Source organism: Aricia agestis, chromosome Z (assembly GCF_905147365.1).
Source record: "Aricia agestis chromosome Z, ilAriAges1.1, whole genome shotgun sequence".
Classification (NCBI taxonomy): domain Eukaryota; kingdom Metazoa; phylum Arthropoda; class Insecta; order Lepidoptera; family Lycaenidae; genus Aricia; species Aricia agestis.
In genome coordinates, this window is record NC_056428.1 from 27,541,384 (window position 1) to 27,564,082 (window position 22,699).

At 35.2% G+C, this 22,699-nt stretch overlaps 1 protein-coding gene across 2 annotated transcripts; it reads left to right on the plus strand.

Annotated features, from left to right (window-relative positions):
• Positions 1 to 1,837: 1,837 nt before the first annotated feature.
• On the plus strand, positions 1,838 to 18,876 carry LOC121738538 (PHD finger protein rhinoceros). Of its 2 annotated transcripts, none has more exons than XM_042130672.1 (6): positions 1,838 to 2,113; positions 2,958 to 3,280; positions 5,160 to 5,354; positions 5,664 to 5,880; positions 10,852 to 11,041; positions 11,155 to 18,876. In XM_042130672.1, exons 2-6 carry the CDS (start codon positions 3,105 to 3,107, stop codon positions 18,309 to 18,311), a joined length of 7,935 nt encoding a protein of 2,644 aa, XP_041986606.1. In that variant the 5' UTR covers positions 1,838 to 2,113; positions 2,958 to 3,104; the 3' UTR covers positions 18,312 to 18,876. The 2 variants fall into 2 exon arrangements, with proteins under 2 accessions (XP_041986606.1, XP_041986607.1); XM_042130673.1 differs by lacking the exon at positions 1,838 to 2,113 and adding an exon at positions 2,312 to 2,387.
• Positions 18,877 to 22,699: the final 3,823 nt, after the last annotated feature.

The window sequence follows — 22,699 nt, forward strand, 5'->3', positions numbered from 1 at the left end:
CATTAGCCAGCCCCTAGAGTTAGACGATCAACAATAATAATTGTATTGTGGAATGTCACGCTTCAATTTTATTGAACTGTTTATTTGACAAATTATAGACTGAAGGCGCGCGATGTTCAGTATTACGAAATAATTTAGGGCCCCCGCTACCATATGTGCAATGTGTGCAATGCACACGGGCGCCATCCTCTAAGGGCGCCAAATCGCCATCTTTAGGGGCGTCAAAACCAAGGACCCAAAAAATTTGCCTTATGAAGCGCTAAAATCGTTTTTTTGCACACAGGCGCCAGTAGCCCTTACGGGGGCCCTGCGAAATATTGCGCAATAAAATTGCTCGTCTAGGGGCCCGCTTAAATAAATTATTACTCGTTGCTTTTACCCTCCTTTTACCTGATGAGTACGGTAATTCAGCAATTTTAAAATTTTACGTCAGTTGTTTATAGAATAACTTTTGATTTGTTAGTCACGAGAGCACGCTAGTGTGCTGTGAATTGTGATCAGATGGTGGTGATATAGGTAGTTGTAATTTGTATACATGCATCAGTTGGCAGCTGTTGCCACCTCCAGTAACCAGTTTCTCCGAGCGATCTGGGCCTTGCGCGTGGCCTAAACCGTTCTTAAGAGCGCACCTGACCTTAACTTGACTACATACTTTAACCTAGATCTCAAAATCTGTAAGGTCTAGAAAACTGATTTTTTGACACAAGTAACTTCAGTTCATGAAGATTAAAATATGCTCAAGACGAAAACACGATTACTGAAATAATGAAACTATCGGGTAGTTTCTTTTTTACAAAAAACCTTGTTTTATGGCGGCCGCCGCCATTAGACACATTCATACATACAGTTTTTTCATACAGTTTATTCAAGTAAAATTAACTCGGCGATGATCCCGCGCCGTCTTTTTTCACCTGGCATATGAAAGACGGGCGTGAGTGTGAAGAGAGAAGGACGATGTTTGATTTTTAGAGTCAGGAGAGCTCTTAATAGCTCAGAAAATAATTATATCGCCAGACACCACCCTAGTGTACAATCTCCTTCCGTAATATTAATTAGCAGGTAACGTCCCTGATTAGTAATTACATATTGTTAAAATGTGATAATCCTTGGATAATCCCCTCTGTTCCTCCATGGTTGGGCGTACCTAGGAGTTAAGACTTAAGACCTATAATGATGGACTTATTATATTACAGTCAATTACGAATGTGAAGAAGGACACTGCCGGACATGGACTATGGCCCGTGCATGGCCCATGGACGATAATATCCATCATATTATCGTCCATGGACCATGTTCCATGAATTGATAACCTGAGGAGGCTCTCTGAGCTAGTTTCGGCGCATAATATACGAGCCAAAAGATTGGAGGTTGTATCATCACTCATCAGACATACGGATATTTGAGTTTGTTGTTCCATTGAAAGAACAATTTTTTACCATCAACTTTTGGACTCCTTAACTTGTACAACCCACGTACAACTTTTGAATAATAATTATTATTACGTCTTTCTTTCACAGTCTAATGGGTTTGTGCCCGTAATGTTCTGTTTTGGTTAAATAAATCTCTCTCTGTGTCTCTTAAAAATATAATAATTACGTCTCATTAATATTTAATACTACTTGTTTAGATTTTGTTTTTTTTTTTGGGTTATTTTTCACGAAACCGTAAGTACGGTGCGATCTTTACCTTTATAATTTCATATTTAAAATTTAAACAAAAATAAATATAATATGTTTTTCTATAATGGCAACACTCAGTTAACAGTAGCTTTTTTTTTTAATTCAGCGCCAACTAGTGGCAAAATTTTGTAACATGTTATTGATATCTCTCACTTCGAGTTCATGCTGTATTGTATTCCGATAATTTGTGTTATTTCTAACAGTCCTGATGTTTATTAAATGTGTGTTTGTGTTTTGCCTAACCAGGTTTTAACTAACGTGGAATCTGGTCTCAATGTATATGTTAAGTGGAAAGTTCTTCTCCAAACTAATGACATTATATGAACTCGATGTGCGTTTTAGCCATTTTATTTGGCTTGCGTTGGTGATTCGTATGTAGTCACGTGACCTAGGAGATTTCGGATCAATGGCGCCAAATGACTGTTATAGAAAATGTATGTAAAATAATGCTTATTTCATCGTTTCTAAAACAATATAAATCAATGTGAAATCAAGTTATGCTATAGTCCACATATATAGCTATCTATGTTTTATATTGAAATGTAGAGAAAGAAAATGATGCGTAGCTCACGTCAGTCTCTCAACAAAACAGTGCTGCTATCTATGTTGTCAATTTTGTTTTGTAGTTCAATGGAGACTGTTCGTGTGATAAATATTTACGGAATAGTCTATAAAATATGTGTTTAATGGAAATTACTCGTGTATTATGTGAGTTTAAAATATTTTAGGGGTATGCCCCCTTTATTTCACCTGAGAATACCGTGAATACGTCATTACCGTACTTTGAACGATTGAATCGTCTCAGAGTAATCCTCAGGCCCGCCATATATTTTACCCGTGCAATTGTGAAACGTCAAATGATATTTTTACTAAATTATTTCGGCTTGTGATTCGATATTTGTAACTCGTAAACATGAAATCGTACAATTTCATTTATGACGGGGTAAACACATGTAAGATATACATATCAAAGAAAGCAATTGCTGTGTTTGATGTTGTAGTTGACATATTTGTTCAATACGTCAAAATACTTTTTACTTTTTGAGCCCAATAATTCATGTGATAAGAGATTAATTATTGTATTAGTGCTTTCTGATGAGGAGCAATGAGTAACTTTTAAAGAAACTTATATTCGGTATTTGCTATAGTTCAATACTAAGTGGTCTGTCATTGCAACAAGAGGTGCACTTGCTTTTGTTTAGTCTGGTCTTTTTGCATTCTCAGGTGTTAGAATATTCCAAATGTATAAGGCGGCTAACTTATTTTATTTCATTTCAGGTCTTACCTGCTGCTGTTTTGTAGTTTCAAACTGAAGTTACATCATGTAGTGAATGATGTGACATTTTACACGATGCTGTTGCCACGATCCAAGAGTAAATCTTCAAAGGGTTCGTGAACATGTAGGTTGGCGATAAATAATACAAAATGTCGCTGCGTGGCACAAAACGGGCCACTGGAGTGCGTGGGGATGAAGCGGGTTCATCCAAAAGACGTCGGACAGAGCCCGAGGACGCACTCTGGCAGCTCCGGCCTGTCATCGACCTTAAGATGTCATCCATATATAACAGGAGTGCCTCAGAGGCACCCGCTGAACTTTTCAGGTTTGTGTATATATTGTGTTATTACAATTTTTATAATCTTTGTTTGCAGTGAAAGTGTAGTGTTAAAACATTACTTAAATTACCACCAGATGAATGATGTACAGTGATGTGTCTATTTTACTTATGTAATTTTATATGTGTAACAAAAAAACTGGCAAAAGTTGAAGTAGTGACAGTCAGCTGATTATTTAGTGTTTATAAATGAAGAAAAAACAAATAGTTACTAAACTTGCTGAGCTAACTATGAAGAATATTTTCTTAAAAATGTTGTATTACACCTTAAATTAATATCAGTACATCATTTAAAAGTAGATTTGTGCCATATTTTTATGAGGATGATGAGGATTTATAAGAATGACGAGGATGATGAGGATTTATAAGAATGACGAGGATGATGAGGATTTATAAGAATTTTACATGCTGTATTCCATGTAAAATTCTTTTCTGTTAAAACTAATCAGTTTATGTTATCTTAGAAGACATTATGATATAGTAGTAAGTGGAAATTTATATTGCTTTAGCGAATATTTATTTTTTATTTAGTGTATAAACAGTTTTTAAGCTTAGCTGCTCTGCAAGAAATACCTTTAAATGTAAACATGTAAAAGTAGATTTTACATTAAAAATTTTATAAATCAATTTTGAATTTTATTATGAAATTAAGTAAGGACAGCGATAACAGTGTAACAGTGATATAATATAAACACAGGGATACATAGTAATATTTTGGACTTACAATGTTTATTTTGTACTTTTAGTTATTTACCTTTATATGCTTATGCGATCTATAAACTTTTTGAATAACTGTACTGAATAAGAAATCTCAATATGTATTAATAATCTCTTAAAATGTATCATCATTTATTGCAATAGAATGAAAAAAAAAAAAGATTTTTCCAACTATAGTCTGAAATATGCTTTGTGGCATCTTTCATTTTTCAAGCATCAAGCCTTGATCCATTTTTATTTATATTTAAGAAACTTGAAGTTGATGTGTATGAGCAATGTAAAATGAGCATAGTCTCTGTTTTTAATAGTCCGACTCCTTGCAAAACAAGATTAATATACTCATTTCTGTAATATATCATGTTGAAGTAAATAAATTTATTTTGTTAATTTCATAACAATTGACAATAGCATTATATATAAGTGTACGCTAAGCTTTCATATATTTGAATATATAATTTCTATTATATCAATGCTAAGCAAATGTTTTTGTTAAATTAATGTTGCTATTTTGAATCACTAACTTCTAAACCACTTTAATAATAGAGTTATTTAGTATACTTTGATTGGTTTATTTTAATTTACTTTTTTACAAGTGAGAAAATAATAAGTACATCAATTATACCACTGTAGTAATATACTTGTGACTACTTAAGAAGTTAGTATAGAAAAAAAAAATGGCATACATATTATTAAATTATAATAACTGTACCTACTTAATTGTGTAAGGTAACATAATTTTTTTATTAATTTATGTTAGAGCACTTTAAAATTTGCTTTGCTAAAAGCCACAAGTTTTGGCAGTAACCTTTGTAATAAAATAATTTTAATATGATAATATGTGGTTTCATGACTAGACTCTTGGCTTTTAGCATTTACCATTAAAAAGAGATCTTGTATATGAATTTTGGAAGATCTTAAAACCTATTCATACACATGTATGAGTAATTTGATCAAATGACCTAAAAATGAACTGTACTGTATCTGCTGTTATAAATCCAATGTCTTACTATTCTTGATTCTTGATCAAGTGATTGTGACAGAATAATGAAAATTAAATTTACACAATATAAAATATTAGCTTTAATCTGTTGTAAAATGCTAAAAATTACTTATGTAGGTACATTTACTAATTTGTAACATAACATTTCAGAAAAGATCTCATCAGTGCAATGAAATTGCCTGACTCAGAGCCACTCACTTCGAGTGAGTATTGGATTATAACCGATACATGGAAGCAGGATTGGGAGCGAGGTGTCCAAGTGCCTGTCAATCCCGATTCGCTGCCAGCACCAAAAGTTAAAATCATTGAAAATCCCTTACCTCCAGATTTTCAACCATTCAAATTGTAAGCTATTTCTTCAATGTTAATAAGCTTGTTTAGTTCTGCTAGACATGTAGGAATAAGACTGCACACTTTGGTCACATATTATGCTATACATCTTCATACTTATCCTGTATTGTCATAATATGCTCACAAAAATCATCCCATACACAATAATTCATTTAAAAAAATATATACTGGTGGTGTAGTCTGTAGGTTCAATATTGGATATGTCTACTATGACTGAACTTTGCAATTTTAGTTTTAAGTGTCTGTAACAAGCAAGCATTACCTTAAATTGGCGTTGAACTTAAATTATATATTTTTTCTTAGACCTAAAGACAAGTACATACATTTGACAAGAGATGCACACTATCAAGCGGACAAGCATGTGCTCAGCTCAACACCAGCCAGGGCAGAAGCCGCTTGCAGCTATGACTTGGATGCCACAGATACGGCATGGCTCAAACTGCTGAATGCAGAGCGTGCTAGAGCTGGGGCACCATCCGTCTCAGAAGACCAGCTTGAAAAAGTCATCGAAGAATTAGAGGTAAGTTGGAGTAGAATATCAGGGTATCTAATTGATATTTGTGCAATCTTATAAGGTTTTCTCACTATCTGTTAAAACGACATCTGTCAAGTGCGAGTCGTCGAGATAATCATTTTAGAAGTCTAGCTCTCGCGGCTCTTGAGATACAGCCAGGAGACGGACAGTAAGACAAACAGACGGACATACAGTGAAGTCTTAGTAGTAATAGGGTCCTGTTTTCGTATGTATTTCCTTTCCTGGGTTGTTTCTTTGTGATTTTCTCTTTTTTAGAGTTCAGTACCTTGGTACTGAACTCTAAAAAAGAAAAAATCACAATAATGTCATCTAAATGACGATAAATCAATATGAATAAAATATAATACAGAAGACACATTTATTTGAGTGTTGTTTTGTAGTTTCAGTAACTAATACAAAAGTAATAGTAACTGAACCTACATTTAGTTGTTTAGCAGATTTAGTACATAGATAATAGCGTTACTTTATCCCAGAAAATCCTCCTTGATTATGTTTTCCGAGCACAAAGTCGCAGAACATTTTTAATTAGAAATTTTGCACATTTTTTTTGGTTTAAATGCAATATGTGGATCATATAATGTATTTAAACCAAAAAACAAGTTTTATATACCTTTCGCTTCAATATTTTTTTATATTTTATTGTGAATAAAATGTAACATTATGTTTGTTGAATTAGTTGTCTAGACTTGATTTTTTCCTATAAGCTCTCCAGTAAACAGCACTTAAACTTTCAAGATGGCTTAATAAGAGCACTTTCTAACTTAATTTATTACTCTTATAAAATATGTTACTTTGATAAAAAACAACTCTTAAGGGGTATCAACATCTAGGGCTGGTATAAATAGTCAGTACTTAAGATGCGACCCGGTCTCAAGACGCGGTTCGGCTCTGTGATTGGTCCAAATTTTGACAGCCAACTAATCACAGAGCCTGAACTCCTGAAATTTATACTGTCCTAAGAGTAGGATAGGTTTAGAACATATTATTGTGTACCAGGTTTAGACTTTAAATATTTTACGATCGAAATATTTTTAGCGTTCCATACCCAAAGGGTAAAAACGAGACCCTATTACTAAGACTTTGTTGTCTGTCCGTCTGTATGTCTCCAGGCTGTAACTCAAGAACGGTAATAGCTAGAGGATTGGAGGATTTTCACAGATTGTGTATATCTGCTATAGCGGCTCTCATACAACAAATGTGATGTTTTTGGTCTTTTTTGCTCTATATCAATAATAACAACAGTTAGGTATTTGAATTTTTCACACTATCCTTAGTTTTATGTGACCTTTAATATTTAATAATAATATTAAATAAAAATTAGAGGGCCACCCATACAAAAACACAAATTTAGGCCTAATTTTGCTCTATAATGGTACGGAACCCTTCGTGCGCGAGTCCGACTCGCACTTGGCCGATTATTACTTATAAATTACAAAAAAACAATGTCTTATGGCTGCACACACATTTAACCCATCAAGCCCCATAAACTCACCGGTGAGCGAGACACAATAGGGTAACAACAGAATATTTCCAAGAATCCAGGATTGAAGGCTTAATGATGATTAAAATTCAATTTAATGAAGAGTTTGACAGATATAATGTATCTAAGGGCTTATGTCAAAATTTTCATTTAATCACAGCTATGTAATTAATATTCATCTATTTAGTGCGGCATACTAAAGTTATAGAAACTATTTAGTGCAGAAAGGATGTATTGTATTGTGGTTTGTATTGTTCCCACAAATCTGCCAGCAGTAAGTAGAGTGCTGTTGGGTTTTAGTAGGTAAGATCATGGAGTCATTTAAAACTCATAGAATAATGAAGATGTTACTGAAAGTTAAAAAAATATATAATATTTTTTAACTATAAATGAGGTAACAATGAGGAATCTTAGGTGGCATACAACTTAAAAAAATCTTTGTTTAATGTGCATTCACACAACTGCTTGGTTAGTTGGTAACTTTATCCAAAACAGTTTTTAGCAAAATATGGGACCACCCATAAAGTACGTCACACTATTTTCATGATTTTTAGACCCCACGTGACTAGGAGAGGACTCCTTGTCACAGGTGGTCACATTAGTGAGACCCCCTCTCCCTAGTGTAACGTCACAAATTTGCAATTTTACGTCTAAAATTTATAACCACCTCCATATTTAAAATTTGACATTTCAATTTATTGAAAAGTGAATGTTTTGTTAAAATGTGATGTGACATCACACTTAGGACCACTCCTCCTCTCCCCTTTAGGTGTGACATACTTTATGGATGTCCCCTAACTCTGAAGCCAAGGCAAAAAGATACATATTTAGATAAAGATACTATACTATTTTTTTTTCCTTATAAAGAGTTGAAGTAGAGAAGTTGTAACTTGAACAAACCTTGTAAGGTTTTATTTCAAATATTTTTTCCGGCCCTAAAGCATCCATTTATGCAACAAATGGCAATTATTTTACTGTTAGTTATTGTGTTCTTCCACTCACGTTTTCAATTATAAGGTCCTTACATAATTATGAAATTGGCGTTTTGTATGGGAGGAATTAAAAGTCGATTTTTAGGGTTCCGTAGCCAAATGGCAAAAAACGGAACCCTTATAGATTCGTCATGTCTGTCTGTCTGTCCATCCGTATGTCACAGCCACTTTTCTCCGAAACTATAAGAGCTATACTATTGAAACTTGGTAAGTAGATGTAGTCTGTGAACCGCATTAAGATTTTGAAATAAAAATGGAAAATTTTTTAAAAATTTTAGGGGTCCCCATAGGTACAACTGTAACAATTTTTTTTTTCATCTAAGCTATGCGTGTGGGGTATCTATGGATAGGTCTTAAAAAAATATATTGAGGTTTCTAATATCATTTTTTCTAACCTGAATAGTTGGCGAGAGAGACTTCCAAAGTAGTAAAATGTGTATCCCTCCCTCTAATTTCTAAAGTAGGGGCATGATAAGTCTATATGATAGTCTTAGCGATAAGTTGAGAATGGCGAAATATAGAGATAAGGGTCATAAAAATACGTGCGATAGCTCATTAGATTCGGGAAGACGTCTAGAAAAATGTATCGGAAGCGTGTATTAGCACACAAAAAACTGCAAAAGTTATAAGCAAATTAGGTTGCCAAAAAAAGGTATTACGTTTTTTGTTAAAAACTCCGAAACTATTAACATTTAAGAAGTTTAAAAAATATATTCTTAAAGAAGAGGAAATTTCCATAAGAAAACTCCCAACTCCCGGAATTCTATCTCTATTATTTATAATTCAAATTTGACGCTGAAAGTAAGCCTCCGCGCGGCATTTTTAGATAGCGCGCGCGGCTTCAAAACCGAGCACGTCACACTGATTATTTTTTTAAAGGTATTAAATATTAATTTAAAAATTTCAAAAACTAATGGTGTATTCCGAACACTTCAAAGAATTTGCTCCCGTTGGAAATTTAACTTCAAGTAAATTTTTCAACAACTTGGACAAATGTTAACTAACGAAATTTTTTCGAACTTCCGTCCTCATTGTACTTTAAATAAAATCTTAAATAATTTTCGTAAAAAATTTTCACTTCGTGGAGCCCTTGATATAAACATACTTAACAAGATCAGGCCATAAAAGTTAAAAAAAAATTTAATACTTTGTTTATAATAATTTTTTAACTTGAACAAAAATCTAGAAATCCAAGTAATATTGTCAAAAAAAAAATGTTTCATTTATTATCACGTAATTGTTTTCATATCAATGAAGGACATGTATTAACTAAAAAAAAATTTTTTCCGCCATTTGCTAATAAAAAATTTTTAAACCAATGGACTATTTCGATGCTTTTAAAATTTTTTTTTTCTTACCTTTATTCTCTTGAAAATATTATGATTTTTAGAAAATTTTTTTTTCTTAATAATATTTTATTGTTTATAATCGTTTTTTTAATATTTCAATTGTTTAAATTATTAGTTTAGAAAAAATTTTCCTCTTAAAAATCATGATTGATCGTCCTCAATATGGTTACAAAAACAAAAATTTTTAATCAACAATTTCACTGTTTATTAACTTAACAATTTGTTATAAAAAAAAATCTGAACTTTTTTATATTCTTTTTCTGAAATTTTCTAATTTCAGATTTTTTTCTATTACCAATATAATCCCGGGATCATCCCGGGATTCGTTGTAGATAATCCCGAAATCCTAGGATTAGAAAAATCGCCCGGGATAGAATCCCCTACTCACAAGTAACTTTTCTGAGTCAATTTTCGCTTAGGGCAGGATTTAGCTGATTCTCCAGGGGACAGCCATTGCGACGAACGCTTCCGATTATTATCCTAAAGGATCCATTTTGCATCACAAGTAATGATCCGATTTAAAATCCCTTCATTATTGTGTCGGTTGAGCGACGCAGCGCAGCAGTCGACGCGTGTTTTCTGGTTTGCTTCACTCATTTCATGGGGTACCCACTTTTCGAGTTTTTTTATCTTCCCAATTTGCTTCAAGTGGATTAAAGTTTTATCACTTACACCGAAGCCTGCTGCTAACTCTGAAGTGGCCTGAACAACAAAACGCCACTTTTATAATATGTAAGGACCTAACATAAAGACCAAGTACATAGTTACAAACAAACACTAACATTCAAAAACTTTTAACTAATAATTTTGAATTTGTCCTTACAATATTGTAATAATATAATTTATTACTACAGTTCTTGCAATCCACGAGCTCATGTAGCCTTTATTTGTAGTTGTAATTGTAAACATACATTTTCGTGAGCGAGCGAGCCATGTACCTACTCGTGTATAGACATGGTCACTTACACAATTACTAAGGGCGCCGCGCGCTCGTATATTGCAAGAACAATAACATTTTTTTTGCCTGCGGTATATTCTTGGCGTAGAAAAATCTTCGTTTATGCAGATCATTACATAAACATATTATATTCTGTCTTTTATGTATATTTACTATTAATATTCGTATATTTCGCAGGTTCGAACATGGGACAAAATTCAAGCAATCATAAAGTCTGAAGAGGGTCTAGGCATCGAGTATGACGAAAATGTTATTTGTGACGTTTGCCGGTCCCCAGATTCCGAAGACGGGAATGAAATGGTCTTTTGTGATTCATGTAATATTTGTGTGCACCAAGCCTGCTATGGAATAACTGTCATTCCAGATGGTAAGTGATGATTGAATGATTTATATGTGATCTCGATAAATTTAACTTTTTTTTATTTATAATATTTTTTTCTCGTTCAGTATGTAATATGTACAATTAATTCAACATTTTAGGTCAATGGCTATGTCGACCCTGCGGAGCTGGCGTAAGGCCTACTTGCGTGTTGTGTCCCAACCTCGGAGGAGCTATGAAGTGCACTCCCTCAGGACACAAATGGGCACATGTCAGTTGTGTCTTATGGATACCTGAGGTATCGATTGGTTGTGCAGAAAAGATGGAACCCATTACAAAAATAACTTCAATACCTCCTTCACGTTGGTCTCTAGTGTGCATACTTTGTCGTGAACGTAAAGGTGCATGTATACAGTGTTCAGTAAAGACTTGCAAAACTGCATATCACGTAACATGTGCATTTAAACATGGACTAGAAATGCGTGCAATAATTGAAGATGAAAATGCTGATGATGGTGTTAAACTGCGTTCATATTGTCAAAAACATAGTGTCAATTCCAAGAAAGAAAAAAGTGCTGGATCTGGATCTGAAGAAGAAGAAGTTAAGAGAAAACGTCGTAAAGATATGACGTCGGAAGAAAAGTCCCAAGCTCGTGCAGCACGGCTTTCTGAAATTGAAGCAGAATTTGATCGACATGTTAGTGTTAAAGATATAAGTACTCACTTACTAGACGTTGACCAAGAAGCTATCAATTACATTTATAATTATTGGAAGTTAAAGAGGCGTGCTGGTCACAATCGTCCTTTACTACCACCTAAATCAGATGATAATGAGCTTCTGACTCATAGACAAGAGCAGGCTGATCTTGACAAAATGAAGATGTTTGTACAGTTAAGGCAAGATCTTGAAAGAGTTCGTAACCTATGTTACATGGTGAGTAGAAGAGAGAAATTATCTCGTTCTTTCTTCCGTATGAGAGAGCAGACATTTCATAAACAAGTTGCAGTACTTTCTTGTGATACAACTATATCTGGCCTGGATCTAGATGCAATCATTGAAGCCAATCATGGGCCTTCAATATACGACAGACTTTATTCCCATCCAGATGCCCCTGACCATAAAAATGACTTTGATGACTTATTAGCTCGAATAGCGCCCCAAGAATCCAGTGACGAGAAAAAGAAAGATCGAAATGGTCTTGTACGTGGCTGTAGATCAGCAAATCCATATAAAAAGCATTATGTGAATGGTTCACGAAGGAGTGGTAGCATGTACAGTGGACTTTCAAGTGAAGAAAGTGGTGCCGATATAAGTCGCAATTCGAAATATCGCGGGCGAACTATCGGCTCTAGCACTGATGATGATGTTAAGAAAACCTCAACATCTCCAAAGAAGAAAGTTTCTCCAAAAAGTAGAGCTAAAAAGTCTCCTACTAAGATTGATAGGAAGAAGAAGAAAGTTCCTCAATCTAAAGCACTTGTTGAAAGTAGTAGTGAGGAAGAAGCTTTTAAGCAAAGAACAAAGAAAGATCGTACACGTAGTAAAACACTGCAGCAAATGGAAAAGGAAATGGCTGCAGGTAAGACTGGCCAGTCTGGAACTGACAGTGATGATTTGATTCCAATGAGATCCACAAGAAATAATAAATTCACGGTTGATATTTACTCTGACAGCAGTGAAACTTCTGATAAAGTTGAGAATGATAAAACTAAATTGGATAGAACTAAGACTGAGAAATCAAAAATAGAAAAATCCCCCCATGAGAATGATTCACAACAGTCATTGCCAAGAACAAAAGCAGCAATGAAAGAATTTATACCTACACAGCCCGAAAAGAAAACACCTGTTATAGAAGAAAAACCTGCTCCAAAGAAAAGGGGAAGGAAACCTTCGAATAAAGAGAAAAAGCCACCCCCTAACAAACCAAAAGAAATAGATGAAGTGGCTAAAAATAAAGAAAACATTAAATTTTCTAAGAAAAAAGATCCAACAGATTTAATTGTTCCTCAAAGGCAAGCTGCTAAGAAAGCGTCGGAAAATATGAGATCTACAACTACAACTAAAAAGGACGAACCAGAAAAACAAGTGAGTAGTGATGATGCCAAAAATAAGCCTAAAATAAAGGGTAAAGGAAAGGAGATAAAAGAAAGTCCTGAAAAGAAGAAGAAAATTTCAAAGGATGTTGAAAAAGAACCAATCGCATATGTGCCGCAAAGACAAGCAGCGAAAAAGGCGGCCGCCCATATTAAAAGTGGATTAGGTTCTAAAATTCCTGTTGGTGAATCCACGGACGCAGATAAAAAGAAAGAAATCGAAAAGCCTGATACATTAAAGACATCTCCGAAAAAAGAGGACATTAAAAGAAAGTCACCACAAAAGGAATCTTCCAGTTCATCATCTAATACAAGTAGCAGTAGCTATTCATCATCGTCAAGTTCTGAAGATGAACAAGAGAAACCTAGTATGAAACCAACAGCTAAAGCTCGTGAGATAAAACCAGCTCAAAGGCCTCCATCCATGTTTTCTCCACCTGGCTCTAGACCTACAGTGGACTTGCCCTTTCTTGACAAGGTGTCAAGACCATTGTCTTCAACTAGTGCCTCAAGTGATTCTGACAGTTCAAAAGGATCTAGATCCGGATCTGGAAGTCCTTCTCCAAAGCGTCCCCGTAGACGCCGAAAGGGCAAAAGCCTCTCAACTGATGCTTCCCCACGCAAGGCCCCAGACAAGAAGCTTAAAACTTCCGAACGGGCGCCCGAGCCTGGGGTATCATCATCGTCTATTGAAGGAGAGGAATCAACCCGATCCAACGATACGCGTGCTACCACACGTGCTCGGACCAGAAGCACTACTTCAAGCGGAAATATGCTTAATAAGTCTGATACCCGACAGAGAAAACCGTCTAAAGACGAGTCCGCAAGCACCACTTCACAAATTAAGACCACTAAAGAGAGCAGCAAGTCCGCTGAATTTACAGTTGCGAAACGGAAAGCGGACGAGGAGGTAAATAATGAACCAAAGAAGGAAGTTATAGATTTAGAAACAACCAAAATTGAGGAAAAGTCCAATACAAAATCCTTAACAAGTAAAGGACGCAGTAAGTCCATCGAGGACAAAGAAAAGACAAGGGGTAAGGATATAGAAAACAATTCAACTACAAAGACTAGTCCGAGAAAGAGTACTGAAACAAAACAGAAAGTACTTTCTAACAGAAGAATGAGTACTAGGGAGACAGCTGAAAAGAAAACATTGTCTTCCCCGAAAGATGCCCGTGTCCCCTCATCTGCACCCGTGCCTATAAAAGAAAGACGTCAAAGTAGACGAGATTCCCAAATAGTTGAGACCAAAATTTTATCACCAACTGTCAAAGTCGCTTCTACAGCTGATAAGGATTTTACTGCTCCTGTAGATATTCTAGATGATAGGATACAGCCTGGAATTACTGAAGATTTTAATGACACTGACAAAAACTGGCTAGCTAAAGCTTCCAGTCCTAAACTTCAACCACCTCCTGTTGAAAAACCTGGAGATCACGAAAAGTATATGACAGAAGATAAATGTCTGGATTCGGATTTCGCTGATAAGAGTAGTTTGAAAATGATTGCAAAAATTCAAGCTAATCTCAATGAAAATACCATGATTAAGTCACCTAAAACACCTATGGATGCTAGAACTATGGATCCAATGGATGTGGACAGTTCAATTGCCCGAAACATAAGAAAACGTTCCATAATTGATCCTGACAAGAAATTCATAACTCAGGACGCTAGTAATGTTCAAGCTGTTGAGATTTCTAAAAGCGCTAAAATTCCATCAACTGTTAATCCATTTCAAAACCGACCTATGTTTTCACCACAATCAAAAGATAACGAATTGTTTGAATTTGATATGTTGTCAGTTGAGGATAGTTTTAACCACGATGAAATTTTGAAACCGTTCGCGCCTTATCCCGAACTCTTATTTAAAGAAGATTCTAAGGAACAAGGCGTTCAAGAAACCTTTAATCTTGTGGACAGATTGAGAGTCCAATTAATTAATAAGAAAGCTCCAGCTGACATTCCAGCTACTGATGAAATAAACATTCATGCTGATAAAACATCTTTAGATAATGAAAGGATTGGTCCTCAGAGCGACCATGATCTGGAAGACAAAAAGAATTTTGAACCAGAGCCAATAAAAGATACTCAAATGCTACCTAAACAAGACGATACTGTAAGATCTATAAACGAGTCTACTAACTTGATGCAACATGACACTGCAGTTGAAGCTAAAGAAAAAATGAAACTATCACAGGATCAGAGTGGTAAATGGGTCGAAATATCTGGTCAACCAACTGCACATGAATCGCATATTGAAAATATTAATGAGGACAAGTATGATACAGTATCATATACTGAAGATGTAAAAGAACCCAAAACGGTGCTCTCTATGAATTCGGTATCAGAAATCGGAGACTCTATTTCATTATCTAAACAAAGTGACGATTCTCAATCTTTATCAGTCGTTGATAATTCTATTATAAGCAATGAACAAGATCTTACTCAAGACAACCAAACCTATGACAATAACAATTCAGTAATCCATTCAGACTGTGCAACAATATCATCTCCTTACGTAAGCAGCGACTCTAAATGGAGGGAAAGTAAAATAACGACTCGCCGTTCATCAGCTTCTAGTACAAATTCAGATGTATCTCTATGTTCACAAAAAACAGAAACCAAGTCTCATATCGAGACAGAGACACGTCGAGGGCCAATATTGCCAGAAATCGACCCCTATCCACCGATGCCTGCGTATTCATGTCGCGTGGAACCACCAATGTCCTTGAACCAATACACAAGCTGTCCTCCGGACGCATCTCCATTCTTGAATCCAATAAGCTCATTGCCCTTTTTTGCACCCGGTGCTTGTGCGTCATCTCAGTTGCCATTACCATCTCCAGGTCCAAGTATTTATGGCACTGGCCTACCTTTTACTACCCCTCTTATGCAGCCACTGCCTAAACCATCTTTTCCATTATGTGCTGCAGCTTTTACGTCTTCGTCCCAAAACATTGCTCTAACTACGGCTATGATAGCTTCGCCGACTCCGAAAATGATGGATTCGCCAAGGGATGATATTGATGTTACTGGAAGCGATAAGATGTCAATTCATGTGGTATCAAGTCCCAGCATCGATTCTTTCAATGATTCGAGTAATACAAGAGCTCCAACAAAAATGTCAAGTGATAGTAGCGAGGGTGTAATGATAATTCAATCACAAGATTCGAAATCACCTGCCAAAATTTCAAAACCAGTTACTAAGTTCCCAGGAAAATCGCCTGGTAAAAGTCCTGGCATTTCACCAAAACAGTCTGAACCTCCAAAAGGTACCAAGCGGTCAAATAATAGAAGTAATAGAAGTCAAAGAGGCCGTGGTCGGTCTAAGAGCAGAGGACAAGCAATGCACAACTATTCTAATGTCGATTATATGGGTAATTCAATTGCAAGTAAATTAGTAGGAACAGTTTATGACTTTGATGAAGAAATAGCTAATGATGGTGTTGGCATTAAAGCTCTCAGAGAAAGACGGAAATCTGTTGATATCAAAGACGACCGAAAATCAGAAAATTCATATAAGGATTCATCACAATCGCCACGTACCACAAGTCCTCTACCTGTTAACAAGCGATCAACAGCTGAACTAAAGCAAGAGAAATCAAATAGTCCCGAGAACTTGGACTCGTCGGAGCCTACACCAAATAAGAATAATTCTGGTGCTGGGCTTCAGCCAGTATTACCAGGGCCAGTTGATATGAGAACTTACAATCCTTTCGATAACCCTGCCCCAGTTACAAATGACGCATACAATAGCCACTTACTAGCTTTCGCTAGTGGAACCGCTGATCAACAACTTATAGACATAGATGAAGATGCAGAAAAACAACTGCATAGTGCCCTTATGGCTAGCAACCCAAGACCGGGCTCTCCGACGGCCCACGGAAAACAAGAAACTATCGAGCCCGCTAAAGAGATATTTACACCGCAACTACCTAAAGTTTCTTTGAGTGATTCCCGTAATCAGTTGAAGGTGAAGATAAAAGGCCCATTTTTGGATGCAAATTACTCAACGAGCTCCGTTCAACCTGTGGTCCCGCAGCCGCCGGCACCTATTCATGAGCCGTCTACGAATATATTAAATGCCTCATGCAGCTCCGCCAATACTATGATGTCTGGGTCGACCAATTTGCGGCGTATGCGTAAAAAAGAGTTGCTACGTCAATATTGGACTCAAGATATGAATATGGACGACCCAGGTAACACCTCAACCGTAGGAAGTATACCGCCGCCCGCCGCACCGCAGCCTCTAGCGCGCGCCGTTATAACTATACCTAAAGCTGTGGCGTCTATGACCAGCATACCAACAAGAGAAGACTATAAAGTTTGTGACACACCCATTGAAAAGAAAAAGCGGAAGACCACGAGCGGTTTGTCTCGTGAGCTCCGGCACTTGGAAGTCAGAATGAATGATGAAGTAGATCCGGCCGAAGAACCAAAGTTACCGACTTTCGCCGCCAGCTCGAACCAAGCACACAAACGCCGCGGCCGCGTCAACACAAAACCCAGTCGTTCCAGTGCCACGTCGCCCGTTGCACCGAAGTTAAAAATAAAGTTCGGTTCGAACGTGTTCCCGTCCGTCAACGAGGACACTACAACGTGCTCAACTAAAAAGTCGCAGTTCCGACCCCCTAAGAAACGTCTCCAAACGGTGCCCGCGCCACGTTTCGACGTGATAAAGCGCGAAAGTATGAAGTTCAGGAAAATGGTTATGGCAGACTTCGAGGACGAGGAGGAGTCAGGAAATGAGGCCGGCAAGAAGACTAGCAAGCACAAGCCCGACAAGAGCGAAAAGAAGAAAAAGAAAAAAGATAAAAAGACTGAAAAAGAGAAACTTCAAGTGATAAATAGTGAAAGTGAAAGTGCCACTAGGTTGGTGATTAAGATAAAGCGTACTAAAGACGAGGACGGTAAAGAGGAGTCGGGCGAGGGTGCGGCCGCAATCGATCCCTTCGATTACGACCCCACCGCGCGCGACCCGCTGGCTATAGACCCTCCCTTTAGCTCCGACAACTCGTCTCTGCGCAAGGTCCGGACTGATAAAGTGACTCCTATACGTTTAAAACTCGCGCGAAGTGCGCAAGGTTCCGGGTACGTAATGAAGGAGGCCGAGACGGGGAGTGTACCAGTGGAAGGGACTTCCGCGGACGTGACCGCCGCCTCCACCCCGTCCGCCTCCGCCGTGCCTCTCGCCGTCAATAAACACTGTGAAGTGAGGTGATACAAACCACGTTCTAGGAGGTAAATTGGACGATGCTATAAATCTCTAATGTACAGTAATTAATTTAATGATATTTGTAAATATAGAATAAAATGTAATAACAATAATTCCCCATTAGTAATAATTTACTTTATCATATTATTTATTTGTATAAATGGAAAGCTCAATGATTAACTTAAAGTTATTAGAGGTGTATTTAAGTTTGTGCATTAAATTTTTGTGCACGAATAAATATTAATATAACATAAAATTTTATATTTTTGTTAATGTTGCTGTGTTACTTTGTGCCTCACATGGAATCTCATTATTTACATTTAAATATGGTTGATATTAGGGAAATTATTTTTAAAACATGTATCACAGTGGACATCACAGGTTGGTAGCGTATTGGTACACACAGAAATAACAAACAGTTACACCTTGAGATTTAGATTAAAAGACAAGTATGTCTATGAATATTATAATATTATGTAACATGAATTTTTCAATTAAGTTTGATGTCTACAAAAAACCAAGTGGTTTCTTTTAACATACTATGGTTTTTACTTAGACGTGCCATGTATATTATTATATAATAAACACCGTAACTTTTGTAATATTCTATAATATTTTAAAATTATGTTTCCTTTAAATACATAAAAATGAATAAATTCCGTAAATATTTTTTTATTGTTGCCTGATTTTTAATTTTCATCATATTAAATGGGGTTTCTAATGGCACTGTTTACTTCAAGGTACAGTTTACTCCACCAAATATTAACCTACTTATATAATACAAATATACAATACAAATATACAATTTCTGATATATTTTATATTGGAATAATCATGGGACAGACCAAAACAGCAGACCTCGATCACTTGGTTTACCATTTTAGCTGGTCTAAAATTTTAGGTTAATATGCATCTATATTATATTTTACTCAAATATGTTCTTAGAGTTTGAATGCAACTTGAATTTATCAGAATCTATCTATTTTGATCTAAATTTCAAAGTTTATTGAAATTTTGCCAATACCTTGCCAGCTACCTATTTATTTATTGATCATCAATTAGTTACATTGCATACATGCCTTCAATGAAAGTGTAATTCTAATATGGGCATTATAAAAATGTTGTGAATGAAATGTTTTCAAGATTGTAACTAAAACAGTTTAAGAACCGATACAGTTATTTTCAATTTATGAACCTCAAGAAAACACTTGTGTATAAATCAAGATACATCAACAAAGCCTAAGAATATTGGCTATTATAACATAAAATAGACTTTTGCTTTGACTTTGTTGATATGTTTATATTAAGAGTCCGGGTTCCACTGCAGTTTTCATACAAACGTAATACCAAGATAATTTCCCATACGAGAATATTTACCATATTGTAGTTATTATTCAGCTTAAGATAAAAATTACCTAGGTTCCTGTACAAAGATTCACTGCAAAATATTTACATGCCAAAAAATATGAATGGTTACAATTTAGTATGTAAATATTGTAATCGTTCATATTTTTGGTATTACGTTTGTATGAAAACTGCGATGGTACCGGACTCTTAGTGTTCTTAAAGTTTTTGTTTCTAGTTTTGTTGAGTTTGATATGATTTTCACAACTTTTTTTATTGTAATGGCCAACAAAGTGCATGTTGTCATCAGAACAAAACTTAGAGTGTAATATGAAAGATAAATATGTTTTAAAATTAGCAATAACTTTAGTTATCATCATATCATTTTTGAAAAATAAATTTAAATTATCTGCAAACTTCAATGGCGTATGTTTTTTCACATGTTATGTGCAATATTTGGCAATACTCATCGCATAGTCAAGGTCATTGACCTAGATGGGGTGTGTTAGCTTTAAGTATAATATATTCCTTAGGGATTTGTATAAATATTTTCAACACTGTATATAATAATTGTTTGTAAGACAAATTTGTTGTATATTATAATGCTACAAGAAATTTCAAATGACTATGAAGGCGGTTGCATACTAATCAATTATTATGATTTATGATAAAACAAATAGAAGTTGTCGATGTATATTGTACAGCCAATTTTGAAAGTTATAATAATTGCAATGTATACCACTATTTAGGGGAAACTACTCTATAGTTGGCAGTGATCCTATTATTTGCACTTTAGATTTAGGTTTAAAAATACTAGGAATGCCAATTAAAGGATGTTCTGTTGTATACACTCCTAAAGTGTAAGAGTTTTTATACAAGCTTTCAATACAAGTAAAATTTATAAAATCTATTGTATTTTTTAGACTAGAACTGTAATTACAAGAATATTCAATTTATTCTGTCAATACATGAAAGTGTGTTTACTCTTTTTTTGTTCTGAAATTAAGAAGTACAAATGTTGCAAAAACCTTACAAAACTTGCTGTTCTGTATACATCTGATGATGTAGAAAAGTTAATCGATATTGACTGAATATTTGAAGACATAAGTGGATGCAGCGAGTAGCTAACAACTTGAAAATTGAGGCTTTAGGACTGGGAAAATGATTTAACATCGAAACAAGTTGGACTTTATGTATACTTGTATAGACACTTGTATGGCCAGATATATTAGCTAGATCAGCCTTTCCCAAAGTGGGAGATAACGCCCCCTTGTGGGCGCTGAAGGTCTGAAGGGGGGCGGTGTGGGACCCATAAAAAATGGGGGCGTTGTGTATAGGCTTGCGGGGTGATTTATTTCATCAGGATGCACTTTAAATTGAAACAATTGGGGCGCTAAAATATAATTTGTTCTTAAAGTGGGCGGTCGTCAAAATAAGTTTGGGAACCTCTGAGCTAGATGATGAGGTAGGTTAAAGTTACAAGGTTTGTTCAAATTATGAGGGAAAAAATGAGTAATTACACACATGTTATATAATGTTAGGTATCCACTTTATCCACTTATGTCTTCAATTGTAAACTTTCTCTTTAGTTTTCACAGGCAAATAGCTTGATTGGCATTGAGAAATTATTGTGCATTTTTAATAATTTATGTCTTATTTCTATTAATTTTAACATTGTTTTTTTTTCTTTTCTATGTAATTTTTCTTATTTAAGTCTTGAATTTAATCCATAGGACATTAAAAGAAGACGAGTGTATACTAATAGATTCAACTGACATATCAAAATATGTTAATAAGATTTTTTTATTAAATCAGATCTCAATTAGATCTTAAAACTATTTTATATTTGATAAATACTTTATACGAGCTAATCTTGTATTTATTTAATTGAAAAAAATATCTATTCAAAAAATTGATTTTGCATGCGGAATATTCATCTACTTAACATATAAAATTCTCGTGTCACAGTATTTGTGCGCGAGTTTCTCCAAAACGGCTCAACCGATTTTAATGAAATTTTGTACACACGTACAAATACATTTCTTAGGCCTGAGAATAGGTGTTTATGTACTTTTTATATCGGCTCGGAACCGGTTTGAAAATACCGGTTTATTTCGGTTAAAAACCGGTAAATATATCGTTCTTTTATTTACCGGTTAAACAAGCGAACGGTTTTTACGTAACCCAAATGGTAAAGGTTACCGGTTACTAACACACAAACGATTTTGAAAACCCAAATTAACCGGTTAATTGTTCGATCGCGCTTCTTGGAAATCTATTTTTATCACTTATCGCGGCCCGCTTGGGCCGCTTGGGAGTTGATAGGATAATTTCGCAATTATTTTCACCTATCTTTTTTTACCGGTTAATGTTCAATACCAAAACCGAAATTAAAGAAAAACCGGTATTCTGTGTTTACCGGTTTTTACCGGTAAAGTGCAACCTTTAACCGAAATCGATTTCGGTTTGGAGTCAATGACCGAAACCGGTTTTGTTCTGCAACCGGTTTCCGAGCCCTGTTTTATATTGATACTAGAAATATTTTTTATGGCTAAACAACCGGGTTTTGCCGGGTCAGCTAGTTTATATACGTTTTGTATTTGGATATTTGTGATGCATAACACAGAAAATATTTTGGTTTATTACAGAAAATGTAATTTTTTATACATAGATAATTAATATTGATTTCATGTAAAAGAAAAATTACATGAAATCAATATTGTATATCTTTTTTACATATCATTAATAATTTAAGGTTGCTTCTATTAGTATGCGCTCTTATAATAATAATTCGAAGATATTACTTAACGACAGTTATTTTTTAGCTTTTAAATGCATTTACTATTACGCTAAGACTAATATCAGTAGCAATAAATTAATTTTATAAAACGGTTTGGTTACTGCAACCGCCTACAGGCAAAGAGGTAGTGACGTTAGGTCTAAATTATTTTCTAATGAAAATTTAAAATCAAATAATTAAAATATCGTAAATAATGTCTGTAATCTCTTTGAAACTTTTCGACCGGTTAAAAAACGCTGTTTAAAGTCCC

Bases quoted from the DNA above. Each gene is read 5' to 3' on its own strand.
- LOC121738538 (XM_042130672.1), top strand. From the start codon at position 3,105: ATGTCGCTGCGTGGCACAAAACGGGCCACTGGAGTGCGTGGGGATGAA. The intron at 3,281-5,159 runs GTTTGTGTATAT...ATAACATTTCAG, and splicing joins GCACCCGCTGAACTTTTCAG to AAAAGATCTCATCAGTGCAA. The intron at 11,042-11,154 runs GTAAGTGATGAT...TCAACATTTTAG, and splicing joins AATAACTGTCATTCCAGATG to GTCAATGGCTATGTCGACCC.